General features: G+C 41.3%; 1 protein-coding gene across 1 annotated transcript; it reads right to left on the bottom strand.

The window, feature by feature from the left end:
* Positions 1 to 5,894: 5,894 nt before the first annotated feature.
* On the bottom strand, positions 5,895 to 18,973 carry chst15 (carbohydrate (N-acetylgalactosamine 4-sulfate 6-O) sulfotransferase 15). The gene is made up of 7 exons (XM_031906284.1): positions 18,409 to 18,973; positions 16,099 to 16,432; positions 11,831 to 11,977; positions 10,876 to 11,032; positions 9,901 to 10,057; positions 8,613 to 8,760; positions 5,895 to 6,630 (listed from the first exon to the last, which is right to left on the bottom strand). The coding sequence occupies exons 1-7, from the start codon at positions 18,706 to 18,708 to the stop codon at positions 6,431 to 6,433; spliced, it is 1,443 nt and encodes a 480-aa protein (XP_031762144.1). The 5' UTR covers positions 18,709 to 18,973; the 3' UTR covers positions 5,895 to 6,430.
* Between the last annotated feature and the right edge of the window lie 633 nt (positions 18,974 to 19,606).

The following is a 19,606-nucleotide window of genomic DNA, read 5'->3' as shown; positions in this document are numbered from 1 at the left end:
TCAGGTGCAGAACATGAGAGGCCACCTAGTAGCATGACTATCTGACACAAACCATGATCCATATCCAATCACAGCCCACCAATTGGACATTTGCCGAGTCCCTCATTACATCCTTGCCATGTCACATATTCTTGAGCTGAGCCCTACCATGCTCTATCGTAACCATGCCAAGGAATACATGCCACCCACTCTCTTGTCCATGAGAAGAGCTGACATTTACAACATATTTAATAGGCTGCTTTTAGGCCCTATTGGCAAAAGCTACAAACTGCTTGGGCTGGCGGAGCAGATGGAGCACACAGCAGCCTCTCAGTGAGACATTCTGAGTTCTTCTCATCCCGAGTACTCAGTGATGTAACGCTGCTTTCTTTATAGAAGGAACATCAAAGTTGCAAAGAGAGAGAGCCACCTCGGCACAATCTCATCTGGCGTCTCGGGTCCTTTCATCTCTCCCACAGCATCTGATGCTTTCAGGGAATTAGCTGCCATGCCAGGAGGGACATCCATTTCTTAGAGAAGCGCAGATGGAAAATATCTCTTTAAACTCGTGCCAAAACTTTATAGCAAACAAGCAAAGAGTAAATGCACCGGGGGGTGGTGGGGTATCTGCCTGATCTGACTCGAACCACAATAACATAACATGCTGATAAATAAAAGGCTTCCTAGGCTCAGCATTTTGGGCTGAAATTCACCCCATATGCACTGGGATTGCTACATGCCATGGATGTCACTGCTTACAGATGAAGGGTGGCATTATGCAGTAGTGATGTTTTTATATTAGTGGAGAGAAAGCAAATTATAACATTATTAGCCTTATACAATATAGAGTGGAACCCAGATTTTGTTTCCCGGGGGATGGTGTCAAAATTAGGGATGCACCAAATCCACTATTTTCAGATTTGGGCAAACCACGAATCCATCATAAAGGATTTGGCCGAATACCGAACCGATTTAAGTATGTACATTATGTATGTTCAACTTCTGTGTTTATGTAACAAAAAGTCAAGTGATTTTCAGGATTCTGATTCGGTTTGAGCAGGAGCAGAGATTTGGCCGAATCCTGCTGAAAAAGGTCAAATCCCGTAAATGCCAAGAAAATGTAATAATCTGTTAGGTACTGTACCACTTGCCTGTATGGCATCAATTCTAAAAAATGGAAAATCCAGGTACATATAATCAGGGTTCTACTGTATTCTGCAATTGTTTCCCCCCAAGGGACCCCTCTGATACTGGGAGGCTGTAGGGCCAATACCCCCTCTCCCCCGCTAATAGGATCTAGGCCAGAGAAATGGCGCACAGGACACAAATGCAGCTGCTTGAAGAAAGGAAGAGATGTTATTGGTTATTTCTTAAAGGGGGAGCTGCATATAAAGTTGGTTATCCCTTTGATCCAATGACTAAACTGGCACCAAAAAAGGATAAAAATCTAGTGAAGGCCATTCTAACTAGCTGGGCGTAGAGATGCGTATGGGCCCTGGTGTAAACTGGGCCCCCCTCTGTAGCGGTTGGCAGGCAGCAAAGCTCTAATTTGTTAGAAAAGGCAGTATTGGAAGATCCCATTGAAGAGCATCCCTCACACAGTGGCACCCCCAGTGCCCGATATTTACGCCAAGGAGGGTCAGTTATGAATGCATGTGGAAGGGTAAGTTATGGATGCACAGGACACATGGTAATTATAGGGTTCCCTGTGTGTGGCTACACTGCGCATTGTTTTAAAGCTACCGACTAGCACTACATGGGAATCTGCTTGTAAGCAAGTCTTGTTCCCCCTGCTTTCTCCCACTATGAAAGCCCTGCTTTCAACGATATTGCACTGGTTTACTGAATGTGGTTATGAAAATGTGGGTGCAAGTGGCTTGGTTGAACCAAGAAATCATATATATTTAACACCTATTTTGGAGCGGACCAAGTCAAACCACAAGAGTGATCACAGGGCAGAGCAGGCAGTAGCCAAGGAGGGAGCCGGATGGGCTCCTGTTTCTAAAGCTCACAGAGCCAAGTGTCACATGTACTGGGACAAGCAACACAACACTAGACTGCACCCTGAGATTTCCTGAAATTGAGTGGCTGCTTGTTTCAGTCGCCTTTATCTGAATGCATGTAGCGACATCTTGTGGGCATTTAGGGGTTTGCAGCAAAACGCTGGTCGCCACACAATTGTACGTGCGTATCTGTAAACGGGATGTTCACCTTCAAACAAATGTCTGAAAGTAAACAGCTGACATTTTTCTAACTGATGTTGGGGTTTTTTTTTGTTTTTAAATGAATCATAGCCAAGACATTTAGCTCTATAGCTCCTCTTGGCCGGCCCTGAAGTAATCTCTGATTCCCACCCAGCTGAGGGGGTCACTGACCCCCTGCTTGCACCAGTGGATCCTTCCAGCAGGACGAAGTAGTAGGGGCTATGTCACAAGGGCAGCTTCCTGTTACAGCCAATAAGGACACGGGAAAGCAAAGGTTTGGAAATCTTCCAACTGCATCTCATTGCCGCGGCTTTACTAACTGGGAATAATGGGGAGGGAAAGGAAAAAAAACACCCACAGAAATTACATTTAAATTAGATTTATTAAAAAATAACATTCTGTGACATTGCATTTAGGGGCCGATTTATCAAAACTAGAAAATTCTTCTTTTTTTCTTAGCAAATTTTATGGGTGAGATCATGTTTTTTTTTTAGGTATGTACAGGTAACGCCCACCCCCATTCCCAAATATTTCGTTTAACAGCCTGCAATTAAAATGGATTTCACTGGGATTTTGTAACATACATAAAGGAGAAGTAACACAGCAAATGTAGGGGGTAAAATAGTTATAAAATATATAAACCATAAATAAATAAACCATTTGTTGGTTGCAAATACTCGGTAGAACCGCCTGTAGCTGGGGGGGGGTATATACCAGCACTGTACGCTTGTCTCCATGGTATCTGGGTTGGTCACATGACACTTGTTCACCTCAATGTTCAAAGGAGGCCACAGATTCTCAGATGGATGGAGACCAGGGTTGTGCCTGAGAGTGGAACACTCAATGCCAGTTGCTTGGGTATTGTTGCCAGTGTGTGAGTCCGAGTGTGCGCTGGCGCAAGCATTGATACAAGACTGGGTCGTTAAAGGATAATTGATGAGAGTGCTATTCTAAGCACTTATGCAATTTTCATTCATTAAATTAAATTCATTTTTTTTTATTATTACGAGATATTAAGGGTTAAAAGTACTGTTAATATGAAAGCATTTTGTTACAACAGCGCCACCTGCTGGTCACTTTCCGAACATGAAGCAGTTGATGGAATTTGCCGAAGAAACAATGAGGGCGGGGCTGATGTTCTTTTAGTTAGGAAAGACATAAGAAAAGTTATCTGAGGTTTCTAATGTCTTCCCTAACCAGATGAACATCAGCCCCGCCCTCTTTCTTCTCCAGTTCAGCAACATCTTTAATTACTTCATGTTGGGAAAGTGACCAGCAGGTGGCGCTGTTATAACACAATGTATTCATATTAACAGCACTTTTAACCCTTATTATTTTGGAATTCAAGAAAAATAAATGATTGTAAATTACAAAAGTGTTTAGAACGGCACTCTCATCAATTTTTACAACTTATTTAAAAAAAACCACCAGTCATCTGAATCAGTGGCGAGTGTTTTTTAGGTGTTTCTCTAATGGCAGATTTGCACTGTGCTTAAAAGACAACAAAAGCCTGAATATGGCTAGAAATGCTGTATTTTATATACTGAACTTACTGTACAAGCCCAGAGGTTTAGGAACCCTACAGCAGTAATAATCTAGGCCTTCAAGTTGTCCCCCAGCTCCCCATCTTAAAAGAGAAGGAAAGGTAAAAACTAAGTAAGCTTTATCAGAAAGGTCTATGTAAATACAGCCATAAGCACTCACAGTAACGCTGCACTGAGTCCTCTGTCAAAAGAAATACAGGATTCTTCTTCTCTTTTAGGGCTCCTTCAGGTTTGGGGCATCAGTCTGCTCAGTTCTCTCCTATCCCTCCCTTCTTCTGCTCCCCCCTCCCATAAGAATACATAAGAACTCACTCCCCCCTCCCTTAGGAATGTGTGATCTGAGCTTCCAACAACTATAACTGCAGCACGAAGCTACCAAGACCAAGCTAAAACGGTATATTCTGGCAATTGCCCTGGTTTAAGCCATATATTGTAGCATTACAATATAACACATTTATATTCTGTATATACAGTATAGTGTGACATTTATATTCTATATATACAGTATAGTGTGCCATTTATATTCTATATATACAGTATATAGTGCCATTTATATTCTATATATACAGTATAGTGTGCCATTTATATTCTATATATACAGTATATTGTGCCATTTATATTCTATATATACAGTATATTCTGCCATTTATATTCTATATATACAGTATAGTGTGCCATTTATATTCTATATATACAGTATAGTGTGCCATTTATATTCTATATATACAGTATATAGTGCCATTTATATTCTATATATACAGTATAGTGTGCCATTTATATTCTATATATACAGTATAGTGTGCCATTTATATTCTATATATACAGTATAGTGTGCCATTTATATTCTATATATACAGTATATAGTGCCATTTATATTCTGTATATACAGTATAGTGTGCCATTTATATTCTGTATATACAGTATATTGTGCCATTTATATTCTGTATATACAGTATAGTGTGCCATTTATATTCTATATATACAGTATAGTGTGCCATTTATATTCTATATATACAGTATAGTGTGCCATTTATATTCTATATATACAGTATAGTGTGCCATTTATATTCTGTATATACAGTATAGTGTGCCATTTATATTCTGTATATACAGTATAGTGTGCCATTTATATTCTGTATATACAGTATAGTGTGCCATTTATATTCTGTATATACAGTATAGTGTGCCATTTATATTGTATATATACAGGATAGTGTGCCATTTATATTCTATATATACAGTATAGTGTGCTATTTATATTCTATATATACAGTATAGAGTGAGTTAGTGGCTACTGGGGGCATCTTTGGGGGCACAGATCTTCCAAGGGCTGTGGGGGCCTTGGGCATTTCTATCCTACTTCTTTGTTAAGCTTTAGTTTTCCTTTAAGTATGTTGTTAAATAAAAAAGTTAAAAATCCCAATTAAGTCCATTTTACTTCCAGGCTGTAACACAACAATATGTGGAAGCATCAAAGGTGGGGGGAATATTAATGCATTTGCCTTGAGGGTGAAGGAGGCAGCATTTTTTTTCTGTAAATTGCACAGTGTTCCCATAGACTGACGGAAAGATTTCCCAGTCAAACACACACCGCAAAACCGAGCAAATTCATTGGTGTAAAGAATCAAGAAAAATTGATAGCTATCTACAAAAAATATTAATCTGAAGATCAATTTTTTATGATAAGTTTGCCCTTTAGTTTAAATTTCACACTTCATATGCAGCTTAGGGAGCAGCACAGAGCACAATTTAATGGCAGAAGAGAACCAGTCGTTGCATTGAGCATGCCCATTAATGGAAAACTATACCCTAAAACAATGTAGGTCTCTATACAAATATACTGAATAAACAAGCTCATATGCAAAGCCCTGAATTATCTAAATAAACCATTTTCATATAAATATACTTTTTTAGTAGTATGTGCGCCCCCTTGGATTCACAGTGCACACAAACAAGCCAAGGCACACATACATGCTAGGCCCCATCAGCCAATGAATGGGCAGAGTTCTGCCTTTTACTTCCACACTACTTCCTGTTACAGTTAGAGCTGCATTACTTCCTGTCAGCTGATCTCTGAGGGAACACACAGTCCATCACTAAATGGCGGCTCAAGGGAAAGGATGTAAAAGGGCAATATTTACTGATATATATATTCCAGTTTGGCGAGATTCTTTAATAGGCCACTTAACATAATATAAACTGTCTGTTGGTAAAGTATTCATTCTGGGGGTATAGTTTAAAAACTTGCACAGCTGACTTGAGCCACCTTTTAAGCCCCTACTGCCCCTCCTGGCAAGCAGTTCCATGCAACTATAACCCTTTAAGAAAAGTAGTGCTTCCTTCTCTTCTGAGGACTGCCTTCCTGTCCCTAATTCAGAATACATATTACTAACTGGGGCTGCAGAACACGTCCCTTCTCTGGGCACTGCAATACAGCAATCTCTCAGCCAGAAAACTCTGCGCTGCCTGCCCTTCCTTGGCCGCCGCTCTGTTCTGCACTACAGTTGCTTATATCCCCTTTTGGCTTCTGTTTCCCACTTAGATCAGTAGGTGACAGTAAATATATCTTGGCTGCTGTTTGGCTGGAAATCACTCCGCAATGTTGGCTCTTGGCTTTTCCAGCAGTTAGCCACTAGATGGCAGCACCAGCACTCAGTGCAATTCATCATGCGAGGATGAGTTTGGCGGCTGGCTGCTGATATCTCAGATGCCGGATTGTGCCTCCCATAAAAAAGCATCATCTCTTAATAGCTGAGACAGTCTCTGGTTGTAGGGACGGTAAAAATTCCTAAGAAGCTGTTTGGTTTGAGGGTACATGGGCCCGAGGCTGCAGTCTTCAGGGCGACGGCTGTTGGACGCTGGACTTTGTGTTATTGTGGCCTCCTGCTCTTCCCTCAAGGGCTCTGAAACATAATTGTATTCCAGAGTTAGTGCAGGTCAGTGCCCAATGCAGACTGATAGGCCTTGTCTGGACCAACAGGCCTTGGCATTTTAAGCCCCTGCACAGACCAAAGCATCAGTCTATGGCAGCCAACAGCAGTCCCTATGGAATTTGGCAGAGTTTGCAGAATGTCTGTCTAGGTCTGCAGTTGGCTCCAGCTGTAGCTGAACTACGCTCAAAGGGGCGGATCATGGTCAAACGCAGGTCAGGAAATTTCCAAACAGCTAGATACCAACAGCTTATAGTGAATAGGGCGGTCAGTCATAGCACAGCAGGGTTCAAATGGCCCTTTGTACTATTCAACTAAATGTTAGCAAATAGGGACAGCAAAGGCTACAGAGTGCTCTCATAGGTCGCCTTATGGTATTAAAGGGTTAATTTGTGCCTGTGCTCAGTGCACACACCCTACTGGCTAGATAAAACAGACTGCATGGTTTCCAGAGTAACTGTGCAAGAAGGGGGATATTTAGCCAGATTCTCCCTCCCAGTGTAACAAATTTCTCATAAATTATTTAGCTTAGAGCTTGGAGGGGAGGGAAGGTTTCATTATACATTGCACATAACTCACCTACAGCCACTCACTTGGGGGATCATTCCCTACGCAGAGGCGTGGCCTATATCATTGTGACTTGGCTGATAAACCCATGCATTAACTGATGGGGACAATCAAAGGAAATAGCTTTCTGATTTGACTATAACCCTGATTATCTTGCCTGTATAAAGCATTAGTGTATATCATTTTAATTGGGCTAAACCACAGTCCAGCTCATTTACTAACACCGGGCAAATGTGCATTTGCTCTTTGTTAGAAAATAAACCACATTGTCACTGTTGCCCTGGAAGTTGGAAGTTACAGTTGGCCACAGTTCCGCTACTCTCTGTTCCTTTATCAATGGGAGGCAGTTAGTATTCACTATTTGATAAATACTCCTTGGAAAACCACATAGAATGAGCAGAGAGTGGCGGAATTATATTCTGCAGAAAGCTCTAATTGCACTTTTTGATAAATATGAAGGGCGCTTTTAGACACCAGTAGCTAATAAATAGCATCAATACGGATAAGTCCACTTTAGTGGGACTGCATTTGTAGTTGGGAAAGTAAAAGAAACTTCTTTTGCATTTCATGCAGGTTTTTCACTGGTTTTGGCGCAGCAGCTGTGCCGGCAGCCCAGGGGTGGCGATACCCATCTTCTCCAATAAGAAAAGTCAGAAAAAAGGCGGATGTGGATTCTTCCCACAGCTGTAAGTACAGCCACAAAGTGACCGGGGGAAGAGTGCTGAGAATGTACAGCGGCTTCCAACTTATCATTAACCCCCTGCCTGCTGGCAATGTCACCCCAGTGAATAAGCTGCACAAAAAATAAAATAGCTTTAAAAGGGTTAAATGCAACCCCAGCGGCAGAGCACAAGCTCATGTGTTTTAAAACCACTACAGAAAAAATAAAGTATCCTGCAAAATGGCTTATGTAAAATTGATGAGAGTGCTATTCTAAGCACTTTTGTATTTTACATTTATTATTATTTTTTGAATTCTAAGTTATTAAGCGTTAAAAGTAGTCGAGGAAGTAGTCAGGAGAAAGGAAGAGGGTGGGGCTGATGTTCTTCTGGTTAGGAAAGATGTGAGAAAAGTTATATGAGGTTTCTAATGTCTTTCCTAACCAGAAGAACATCAGCCCCGCCCTCTTTCTTTCTCCTGACTACTTCCTCGACCACTTCATGTTGGGAAAGTGACCAGCAGGTGGCGCAGTTGTAACAAAATACATTCATATTAACAGTACTTTTAACCCTTAATATCATGGAATTAAAAAAACATAATGAATGTAAATTGTAAACGTACTTAGAATAGCACTCTCATCAATTTTACTTATTTTAAAGGTTTACTTATGATATAATAACTGACACGCCTGCGCCCCCAAATAGACACATAGCCCAATCTGCACATACCCAGTTCCAGGAAGCTGAAGACCCGCCTCATGCTGTGCAAGACCCTAAGGGAGTAATCTTCCAGTCTAAGAACGAGGAACTGTTCCATGTTGTAGAGTGAGAGCCAGTCCCACAAGAACACCACGTAGAGCCCCACTTGTAGCCTCACCTGCACAGAATACAGCACAGCAAACACATCAGTTACTGATTGGCCGGACCTATACATTGCATTTCCCTGTAGCAACAATACCCCTTTGCCTTTTCATTCATCACAGCCTATCTGTCTGATTAAGGGCCACGTGGGGCCGAGTCCATGCTTCGAACAGCCCTTCCACGTGCATGCATCAGGAGCCACGGTGCTGAAATGCATACTCACTCGTTTTGGTGCAAAAAATACAGTGGCTCTGGCTGCAGGCACACCAGAAAGCTGATTGGAGCGTAGGGGCTTAAGGTGGCCATACACCAAGTGAGTGGACCATCTCTCTATATGCCCACCTATGGGGCTATTGGGCTAATTCGATTGTTTGGCCCTAGGGCCAATGAAAAGGCAGAGGGGTATTGTTGCTGCAGGGAAATGCAGTTTCTACTTTCACTTGATGTGACTGCACTTTTCAGTAATAGGGTTTCTACCTCCCTCTGTGTACAGTAACAGTACCCTTATGATGCTTGCTAATGGCAAATCCCCTCCAAAGATACTCTAGTAATAGTCTCTCAGTACTTTTGTAGGGCTCCTTAGGTAATGCACTGTTAGCCCCCTGGATGAGCCCCAATGAGTGCAATCCCATAAGGAAGGGCTGTACTTCTTCCTGCGTTCCCCTGCGACTGAAACCATGAAGGATCAACCACAGGGGGAAGCAGAAGAAGCACCTTTGTAAGACCCTTAAGCCTTCATACTGCATATTTGCTTTAATGGTATTAATGAATGCCTTCACTTATTATTGTAATGCTCTCTAATGGTGATCTTACAGGGGTTGTTCACATTTAAATTCAATTTTAGTATGATGCCGACATTGATATTCTATAGCGTTTTAAAAGTAAACCATCCCTTTAATATTTCCTTTACCACTTTCACTTTCATATAAACTCGTGCTTCCCAGCCTGCCCCCCCCCCCCCCCCCAGCACAGAATGCATTTCTGCCCCTCCAGTAAGGTCCTCCTCTCACTTTTCTTAGCATAAGAAGCACTTTATCTAAGCCATGCCAGCTGGATTTTTTAGACATGTCCCTGAATTTTCAAGTGATTTGGTCACCCTATTCTGAGAAGTGCAGAAGGTTTGTATGCCAGTTACCAGTCTCTGTTTTGTACGTACGGGCAGGAGGTTGTTTAACGTGGTGTTGTAGGCGCAAGAACGCAGAGTAGACATCTGCAGGCAGCTCTCGAACATCTGTAGGGACTCATTCACCTTGTCGTGGAACTCCTCTACTGACTTGTTGGCAATGGCAAAGTACAAGTAGTCAGAGTAGAGCCTGGGGGAAATGAGTGATACAATGTGAGTAAGGCCAAGGATAAGAACACACATAGATGCTCACTGGTTCCCTCAGGGACTGTGCACTACTCTTTGGTTCAGGGTCACACAAAATTAACTGGGGATTATAATATGACTGTAGTATCATGGTTATTTTAGAACTTTACATGAAAATCACAGAGGGACAAGGAGTTGGAAAGGAGATTTAAAAGCCCTAAAATGTCTCCAGTATTACCCTGCTGGGCCTGCCTATCTCAACAGGGAAAAACTCACGGGGAAATGCAGCAGGGGGTATCTCTGGAGTCACACTTGCTACTTGCTCTGGGAATGCTGCCCAACCTGGACATCAACCAGACAGGTGACACCCAACAGAATGATCCTGGGTGGTACAAGCAATATCAGAGAGCCTTCTTGCTCGGCTGGGTGCTGGGACATTATACTAACTAGTGCTCTCCGTGGCACCTCCATTTCACCAAGTCACATTCTATGTTTATCATGTTGAGTGTGTCGTCTACGAAAACCTTGTCTGCCTGTATCTAAGGTTGGCACCTATAGAGAACCTCCCCTACCTCCTGTTTCTCTTGCCAGCCATTAGCTTGGCAACCTGGCAAGGGAAGCAAGAGGTAGAGTATGTTCTCTGTATGAGCCAATGGGAGACATGGGCAGCCATCCTCAAACGGCCGATATTATAGAGAAAGGTTTGTTGGAGGAATAACATCCCATAAATAAAAATGGCTTCCAGAAAATGCCAACTTGTATCTATTCACGATAACCTCAAATGTCTCTTGTTGCCGAAAGGCCCCGCCCATTACCCCTTACCTTTCCACCGGGTCCCGGAGCATGACAATAAATTTGGCATTAGGCTGAAAGGCATGGATGAAGTCCTGGGTCAGGTGTGGGGGCTCTGTGTTGGTCGTGTTATCATAGACGTACATCCAAGAGTTGTTGTCCCACATGGTGGATGCACTGGCTTCTCCTAGCACAAACCGGCAAAAGACTTTACTTTGTGGAAGCCCAGCAGTGGACATTATTCCATATAAATGCACCTTTACATACCCGATAACAGATATTATGAATGGAGTCGGTATATTGAATATTAGGGAATAAAAGCAGATGCATTCCCTAATTGGAGCAAGGTTGGATTTAATGGGCAACTCCACCCAAACACAACTTAAGCTTTTTGAAAAGTAAACATAATTTTAAGGAACTTTGCAATATACATCAATTAAAAATTATGCAGCCATTTCATGATGTTTAATGTAATAATATTGTTTGGAACAGTTCCCTAAGCCCCGCCCCCTGTTCCCCTGCTGATCTGGCTGGCTACTTTGAGACTCTAATAAAATGTATCAGTAGTCAACTGTCCTCAGCCTGCCTTCAGCCTGCATCCTCCCAATCCCACAATTCCCTGCACAGGTGATATCAATAAGGAAAGGACATCACAGTGCAATGCATTGTGGGTTATGTTGTTCCTGCATGCTGCCTGTAAGCTGTGGAGAAGTTGTTACAATATGTAATGTTTTAGTCCCTCCTCCCCTGCCAGGATTTCAAATGATGCAGAAAGAGAATTGTTTTGCAGCTGGATTTCAGCATATACAAATTATATTTATTTATACTTTGTGAAGGAACAGATTACAGTGATAGGGATATTAGGGGTTTCTGTGTTGTGTGGGGGCTCTTTAACAAATTTTTGGTTTGGAAGTCCCCCTTTGGGTTGGGAGTTCCCCTTTAAATAATTCAGTTGATTGCGGATCCCCACTGCTGGGCTAATTACCTATAATTAGAGGGACGGTAACGGCATCTTCTCTGTCTTTGGCTTCATTGTGCAGAGCCTGGATCTCTTGTGCAGCCAAGTCAAATAAATCCAGGTAATCGTCCACTGGGAAGGGGCTCTGCAGCGCCTCTTTCAGCCTTATGATTCCTTTATAAGATAAGAGCATAAATATGGGATTTTAGCACAATCAGTGCTTCGTTCTTTTTTGGTAAATACTAAGAGACGGGTTCTGATACCCCCAGCTGAGCACCAATGCCATAATAACATCGTGAATATTGACTGTTTGTTGGCAAGGCAGATTCATTGCTTTATCCCTGTCCCAAAGGAACGACATTTCATACACTGAAAGATATTTATCCCTATATTCCAACCTCCAGACAACATTCCACTGTTTGTTGGATAGAGGAAGAAAGAGGCAGAGCTTGGCCATTCACCCTGGCAGTGGCCAAGGCACTTGTTAGTGGCTCTATATTTATAGGAGAGAATGTTCCATTGATTCCTATGGAATGTTTTCCCAAAATAATAATGCAGCATTCACTCCATCCCTGAACTGCTCCAATTATGTCTGGATAAACATGGGCCAGTGCAATGCGGGAATATAAAAGGGCAATTCTGCACCCGCAGCGTGGGAGACTGGAAACACTGCTACTCAACATTCCACAGTTAATGGGGAGATTAACCCCCCACACTGAATGGTCACAACCAAGTTCAGAGAGCCGGGTACCCACAGCTCCTAAATGGACTGGGTTATATATAAAAGACTCCACCCCTTTGGCTCCTATAAATAAATGTCTGGCTCCTAAAAATATATGTCTGGATCTCAGGTTTTTCATACATTATGCTGCCCCTGGTCATAATAATATGGGATATTTATAGGATAAATAGGGGACATGGGCCCAGTTACTGAGCTAGCATTTCAGCCAACTCACTAGCTAGCATTTCATTGACTCACTACAAAGCATGGAGTTTAATGGCACATCGATAGTGATATCAAGCTAGATGTGAAACTTCAGTGTATTTGTGCCAAATGGCTGCTGTACAACAGCCCCTTTGATAATAATGCTGTAGCCCCTCTGATCTACACGTCTTCAACACATTATATCAGGAGCAACTGCACTGCTGCACCACCACAGTAAAATGTAGGTACAGGTACGGGACCCCTTATCCAGAAACCTGTTATCCAGAAAGTTCCGAATTACGGAAAGGCCATCTCCCATAGACTCCATTATAAGCAAATAATTCTACTTTTTAAAACTGATTCCCTTTTTCTCTGTAATAATAAAACAGTACCTTGTACTTGATCCCAACTAAGATATAATTACCCCTTATTGGGGCAGAACAGTCCTATTGGGTTTATTTCATGGTTAAATGATTCCCTTTTCTCTGTAATAATAAAACAGTACCTGTACTTGATCCCAACTAAGATATAATTACCCCTTATTGGGGGCAGAACAGTCCTATTGGGTTTATTTCATGGTTAAATGATTCCCTTTTCTCTGTAATAATAAAACAGTACCTGTACTTGATCCCAACTAAGATATAATTACCCCTTATTGGGGGCAGAACAGCCCTATTGGGTTTATTTAATGGTTAAATGATTCCCTTTTTCTCTGTAATAATAAAACAGTACCTTGTACTTGATCCCAACTAAGATATAATTACCCCTTATTGGGGGCAGAACAGTCCTATTGGGTTTATTTAATGGTTAAATGATTCCCTTTTCTCTGTAATAATAAAACAGTACCTGTACTTGATCCCAACTAAGATATAATTACCCCTTATTGGGGGCAGAACAGTCCTATTGGGTTTATTTAATGGTTAAATGATTCCCTTTTCTCTGTAATAATAAAACAGTACCTGTACTTGATCCCAACTAAGATATAATTACCCCTTATTGGGGGCAGAACAGTCCTATTGGGTTTATTTAATGGTTAAATGATTCCCTTTTCTCTGTAATAATAAAACAGTACCTGTACTTGATCCCAACTAAGATATAATTACCCCTTATTGGGGGCAGAACAGTCCTATTGGGTTTATTTAATGGTTAAATGATTCCCTTTTCTCTGTAATAATAAAACAGTACCTGTACTTGATCCCAACTAAGATACAATTAATCCTTATTGGAGGCCTATAGGGTTTATTCAATATTTTAATGATTTTTAGCATACCTGTACAGGTTTGAGGGGCTAAGTTGTTACTATGCTATTGCTGCTGATGCAGTCTGCCTTGCTGTTCTCCATCTCTGCACAAACTGCAAACCACTAGCATCAGCCAAATATATATATATATACAAGTTACAGTTACACCAACAGCCAATCCTGATCTTACCAGCCCCTGTATTACAGTCACCAGTGGGCTGGGGTACACACAAAACAAACAAAAACAAAAAAAACAAAAGTCCAAATATTCTTACTAGATTCACCAATCTGCCTCTAGGTGGCGAGTGGAGTGGAAATGATCAGGATAAAAAACACTCCAACATTCTCAGAAAACGGCACTGCTGAAAAGGCAATGAAACCCTAACAGGAATTTAGCCTCTGCAGCCTCTTTAGGGTAGAATCTATTTTCTGGGCAAAACCAGTAATAAAACGACTGCTTTGTATTCAGAATATTTTTTTTTTTTTTTCAACGATAGTTGACAGTATTTACAATAAGGTAAATAATTAATTCCAACTGAATGGCTGGGTAAAAAAACTGGCCCCCAGATTTTATGTGAGCCTTTAAAAAAAAGGATCAAGTAAACTGCTTTAAAGTCAAACTACACCTCGCAACAGTGCTATCAATCAAGGAACAGTAACACCAAAAATGTATATAGCTTTTAAGCAACTAAAATATAATGTCCTGTTGCCCTGCACTGGTAAAGGTTGTGTGTTTGCTACCGAAAGAGACTGCTATAGTTTATATAAATTACCCTGCTGTGTAGCCATGGGGGCAGCCATTTAAGTTGGAAAAAAGTACAGGTTCCATAGCAGATAAGCTCTGTAGAATACAATGGTGTTTTATCTGCTATGTGCCTGTGCCTTTCTCTTTTGAATGGTTGTTCCCTGGATACACAGCAGCTTATTTATATAAACTGTAATAGTCTTTCTGAGGCAAACACACCAGTTGTACCAGTGTAGGGCAACAGTGCATTACACTGTAATTCATTTTATACACTTTTGTTTTTTGGTGTTACTGTTCCTTTAAATGAGAGTTGTTGGGAAAATACAACGCAAAGGATTCCATCCCTGTAGTCTGACAGCAAGGTGGATTCTGGGAATTGTTGGCCAGTGCCATATTGAGTGATTTAGGCTGCCCACGCCTAAACAACACATACATGTTGATATAGATTAGGTTTATTTATGAAAATGTATAGAAAATGCTCTGCTGTGCGTATGAGCTGTAATTTCACAAATTCAATCCATGTGTATTCTGAATATGCTTCTCTGGAACCCCTATAAAATCCCTTCCCATGCTGCTTTCTGCTCCAGCCAATAAAAGCCCCATATGAGTGTGTCCCAGAGCAAATCTCACAGCTTTATAGGAGCAGTAAAGCCTTTAGTAAGAGTCTGAGGGATGCTTTTGGCTGTTGCCGAGAGGTCCACCACCTGTGTTTGTGGCCCTTTACTTAGCCAAAGAGGGAGCCTCTGTATAACCCGACAGGGCTTTCTAAATGCATTCTGTGTTGTACTCTTCATGAGAATGTGACACAACAGGATTAACACACAATCCCCTTTCCTCCGTCTCATTACCTGCTTCTCTGGGGGAAATTCACAAAACAAATGTTATTTTAGTGTGACACCATCCAATCGCACTAATGAAAGCACAATTATGATTAGTTGTTGCAGTTGAAAGGGTTATTATATTATTTTTTTTACAACCCCGCCACCCAACAAGAGGCTGCTCGGAGGTGCTGGGAATTGTAGCTGTACTCTGGAGAAGCGCAGGTTAAGCATTCCTGGCCTATAAGGTAGTGTGGTGTAAATTAGACCCAGAGCAGTAAGCCCGAGTGAGCAATCAGCAATTTAAACAAGCATGTTATAGTAACGAACGCTGATCTTTAATTGGTTGCTATGGGTTACATTAGAACTGTCCAACTGGAGGCCAGATGCTCGTCTCCATCATGCTTAAGCTCTCCATAGAACTCTTTGTATAATAATAATAATAACAACACAGTAAATTGGGCCACCATGGTGGGCCCCATACAAGGGCCTATACATTCTACAACATTACTACATAAGCCCTAAGGATATCTCTTATTATTAGTAAAGACATGACTGGGCACATACCAAATCTTTTCCTCGTCCACCACTGCGGTTCTTTGTTGGCCGAGAATCGAACACTGGGATGGAGGCGCATACGGTTGTACAAATCAGTGGTGCCGCATTTGGGCTGCCCAATGATGTAGAAATAGGGGAGGCAGCGCAACCGGTAGCGAGAGTCTCCTCTAACCTGTAGCCTCTTCCAGAAGCTCTGGCGCATCTCTTCGAAGACAGCGCGGAAGCGTTTGGCATACAGGACATATGCATTGCCGCTGTACGGGTCTTTCTTTCCCTCATATTTCTGATGCCAGCAGGGGCTTTGGCTGATGGAGAGGAACTTTTGTGGAATCACAGCAAATAGCTAGGGACAGTGAAAAAATACATTACTATAAAGATATATATACAGGTATGGGATCCCAGAAACCCGTTATCCAGAAAGCTCCGAATTACGGAAAGCCTGTCTCCCATAGACTCCTTTATAATCAAATTATTCATCATTTTAAAACTGATTTCCTTTTTCTCTGTAATAATAAAACAGTACCTGTACTTGATCCCAACTAAGATATAATTACCCCTTATTGGGGCAGAACAGCCCTATTGGGTTTATTTAATGGTTAAATGATTCCCTTTTCTCTGTAATAATAAAACAGTACCTGTACTTGATCCCAACTAAGATATAATTACCCCTTATTGGGGCAGAACAGCCCTATTGGGTTTATTTCATGGTTAAATGATTCCCTTTTCTCTGTAATAATAAAACAGTACCTGTACTTGATCCCAACTAAGATATAATTACCCCTTATTGGGGCAGAACAGCCCTATTGGGTTTATTTAATGGTTAAATGATTCCCTTTTCTCTGTAATAATAAAACAGTACCTGTACTTGATCCCAACTAAGATATAATTACCCCTTATTGGGGCAGAACAGCCCTATTGGGTTTATTTAATGGTTAAATGATTCCCTTTTCTCTGTAATAATAAAACAGTACCTGTACTTGATCCCAACTAAGATATAATTACCCCTTATTGGGGGCAGAACAGCCCTATTGGGTTTATTTCATGGTTAAATGATTCCCTTTTCTCTGTAATAATAAAACAGTACCTGTACTTGATCCCAACTAAGATATAATTACCCCTTATTGGGGGCAGAACAGCCCTATTGGGTTTATTTCATGGTTAAATGATTCCCTTTTCTCTGTAATAATAAAACAGTACCTGTACTTGATCCCAACTAAGATATAATTACCCCTTATTGGGGGCAGAACAGCCCTATTGGGTTTATTTAATGGTTAAATGATTCCCTTTTCTCTGTAATAATAAAACAGTACCTGTACTTGATCCCAACTAAGATATAATTAATCCTTATTAGATGCAAAAAAATCCTATTGGGTTTAATTAAGGTTTTATTGATTTTTTAGTTGACTTAAGGTATGGAGATCCAAATTATGGAAAGACCCCTTATCTGGAATACCCTTGGTCCCGAGCATTCTGGATAATGGGTCCTATACCTGGTGTACCAGCCGAAACGTCAGTCTCTTTTATTTTGCTTTAATAAATATTTTTGTTTGCTATAAGTCCTGTGTGGAGTGGCCCGTGTTTTCTACTATTATCTATACATAAGTTAACCTACCTGTTGGGACTCAGGTCCAGAGCATTCTGGGTAACAGGTCCCATATATGTATACATGTTACATGTAAAATATGTAAGACTGTTAAAAGTCACTCTGTGACCATATATAAAAAGATTGGTGCAGAACCAGCGCTGTACCTCATTTGTATTGTTACTGCAGCATGAAATATCCCAAGATTAAAGGGGATTGTGGTGACTAGTGATGGGCGACTAAGTCCCGTTTTGAAAAAGTCATGAAATATATTGACGTCAAAAAAAAGAATGTAAATTGAGAAAGTACTTAGCATAGCACTCTCATCAATGTTACATTCATATAAAAGGTTTACTTATCCTTTAAAGGTTTATTTATCCTTTTACTTACATTTCACACTTCTGGGTTGCACTGAAGACTATGGGAAGTTGTGAATCTCCCCAAAACTGGACCATGAAAAAAGTTAAAGCGACATTACCTTTTGGATTTTAAAAACTATAATAAGTATGTCCACTGGAGGGCACAATTTCCAGAAGTCTTTGATTTTGGTGCCCATGTCAGATCACATGGTGCCTAGAGGGTACCAATTAGGAACTCCTTGCTTTATAATATGGATATTATGTTAAAATAATATCCAATTGCTGCTACATATTAGGGATCTGTTATTTAGCGCACCACATAATTATCCAATTGGCAAATTCACTTCATTATTGTGGCACACCGTTGGAGTTACTCACGTGTGGTTCGTACTGCTTCAGCTCCTCAATCTCAGGGATCCTGCGATCAGTTAATTGAACCACTGAATTTTCTGAAAGTGCAATGTGCTTCTGTCTCCTGTCTTCTGACTGGTTGTAATTGGAGGCATAGTCTTTTGAATGAGAAGGGAATGGCTGGAAGAGATGGTCTTGCTTGCCTCCAGAGAGCACGTATGATGCCACCACCAAGGCTGTGATCACCAAAGCAAACACTAAGCTGCATAGTATTCTCCTGCCAAGGCCTTTGCGGAAACCTAGGCTGGAGCCCAGTAATATTGTCATTCCTAAGAAAGGCACAGGTTGCCCTCTGACCAAATTGGGGTAGGATGGTCCCCCTTCAACATCAGGCTTAAGATGGCTGTAGATCTACTCTGGAATCCAAGTCAAAACAAATACCATCTTACAGATTCCAAAAGCCCATATATTGGTGCCGACATAAACGAACATTAAGTTAAGTTGAATTAACGAATGGATCACGTGAGGCAATCATCTGTTCCTAGGCATTCTGTGTCGACCAATTACAAACAGTCTCCACATTTTCGTGCCACTTTAACAGGCTGGTGTGTGTTGCTAGATGGGGGATGCTAATGTGTAAGGCCAGATATATTGTTACAGGATTTCTTAGAGCTGATAAGGTGCCATTTCTACTTATAAAGAAAGGGAGGTTAATAATTAAATGCATTATACTGTATAAGCCTTGGGGGGGGGGGGGGGCGGATCTCATTTTCAGGTCCTGACCCCTGAGGTCCATGACTTTTCAAGGCGCACAATTGCTTTAAATTGGCTGCAATCAGACCTTCTGGCAACATGACATCTAGCCCACAACATGCAACTAGTCTGTCAGTCAGGCACAAGCGGATTGGCCCAGGCAGCCCCTGCCCACAACACTCCTCCTGATTGCATCATAAAGGTCAGCCGGTGACGAGGATGTGAAATCTGTGTTACTGAATTACGTGAGAATTTCAGCTGTTAAAGAACCATGTACTGAGCGCAAACACCACTTAATGTCCTGGTGTGAACGGGTTCAGTTGCACTATGTTGCACACTGCAGCACTACCCAACTGGGATGTGAATTAAAGGGGAACTACGACCAAACACAAATTAAGCTTTTTGAAAAGTAAACAAATTTCAAGCAACTTTGCGATACACATTACTTAAAAAATATGCTGCCTTTTCATGA

Source organism: Xenopus tropicalis, chromosome 7 (genome assembly GCF_000004195.4).
Source record: "Xenopus tropicalis strain Nigerian chromosome 7, UCB_Xtro_10.0, whole genome shotgun sequence".
Lineage (NCBI taxonomy): Eukaryota > Metazoa > Chordata > Amphibia > Anura > Pipidae > Xenopus > Xenopus tropicalis.
Note: the sequence above shows the minus strand (reverse complement) of the source record. Positions and strands in the feature narration are given on the sequence as shown.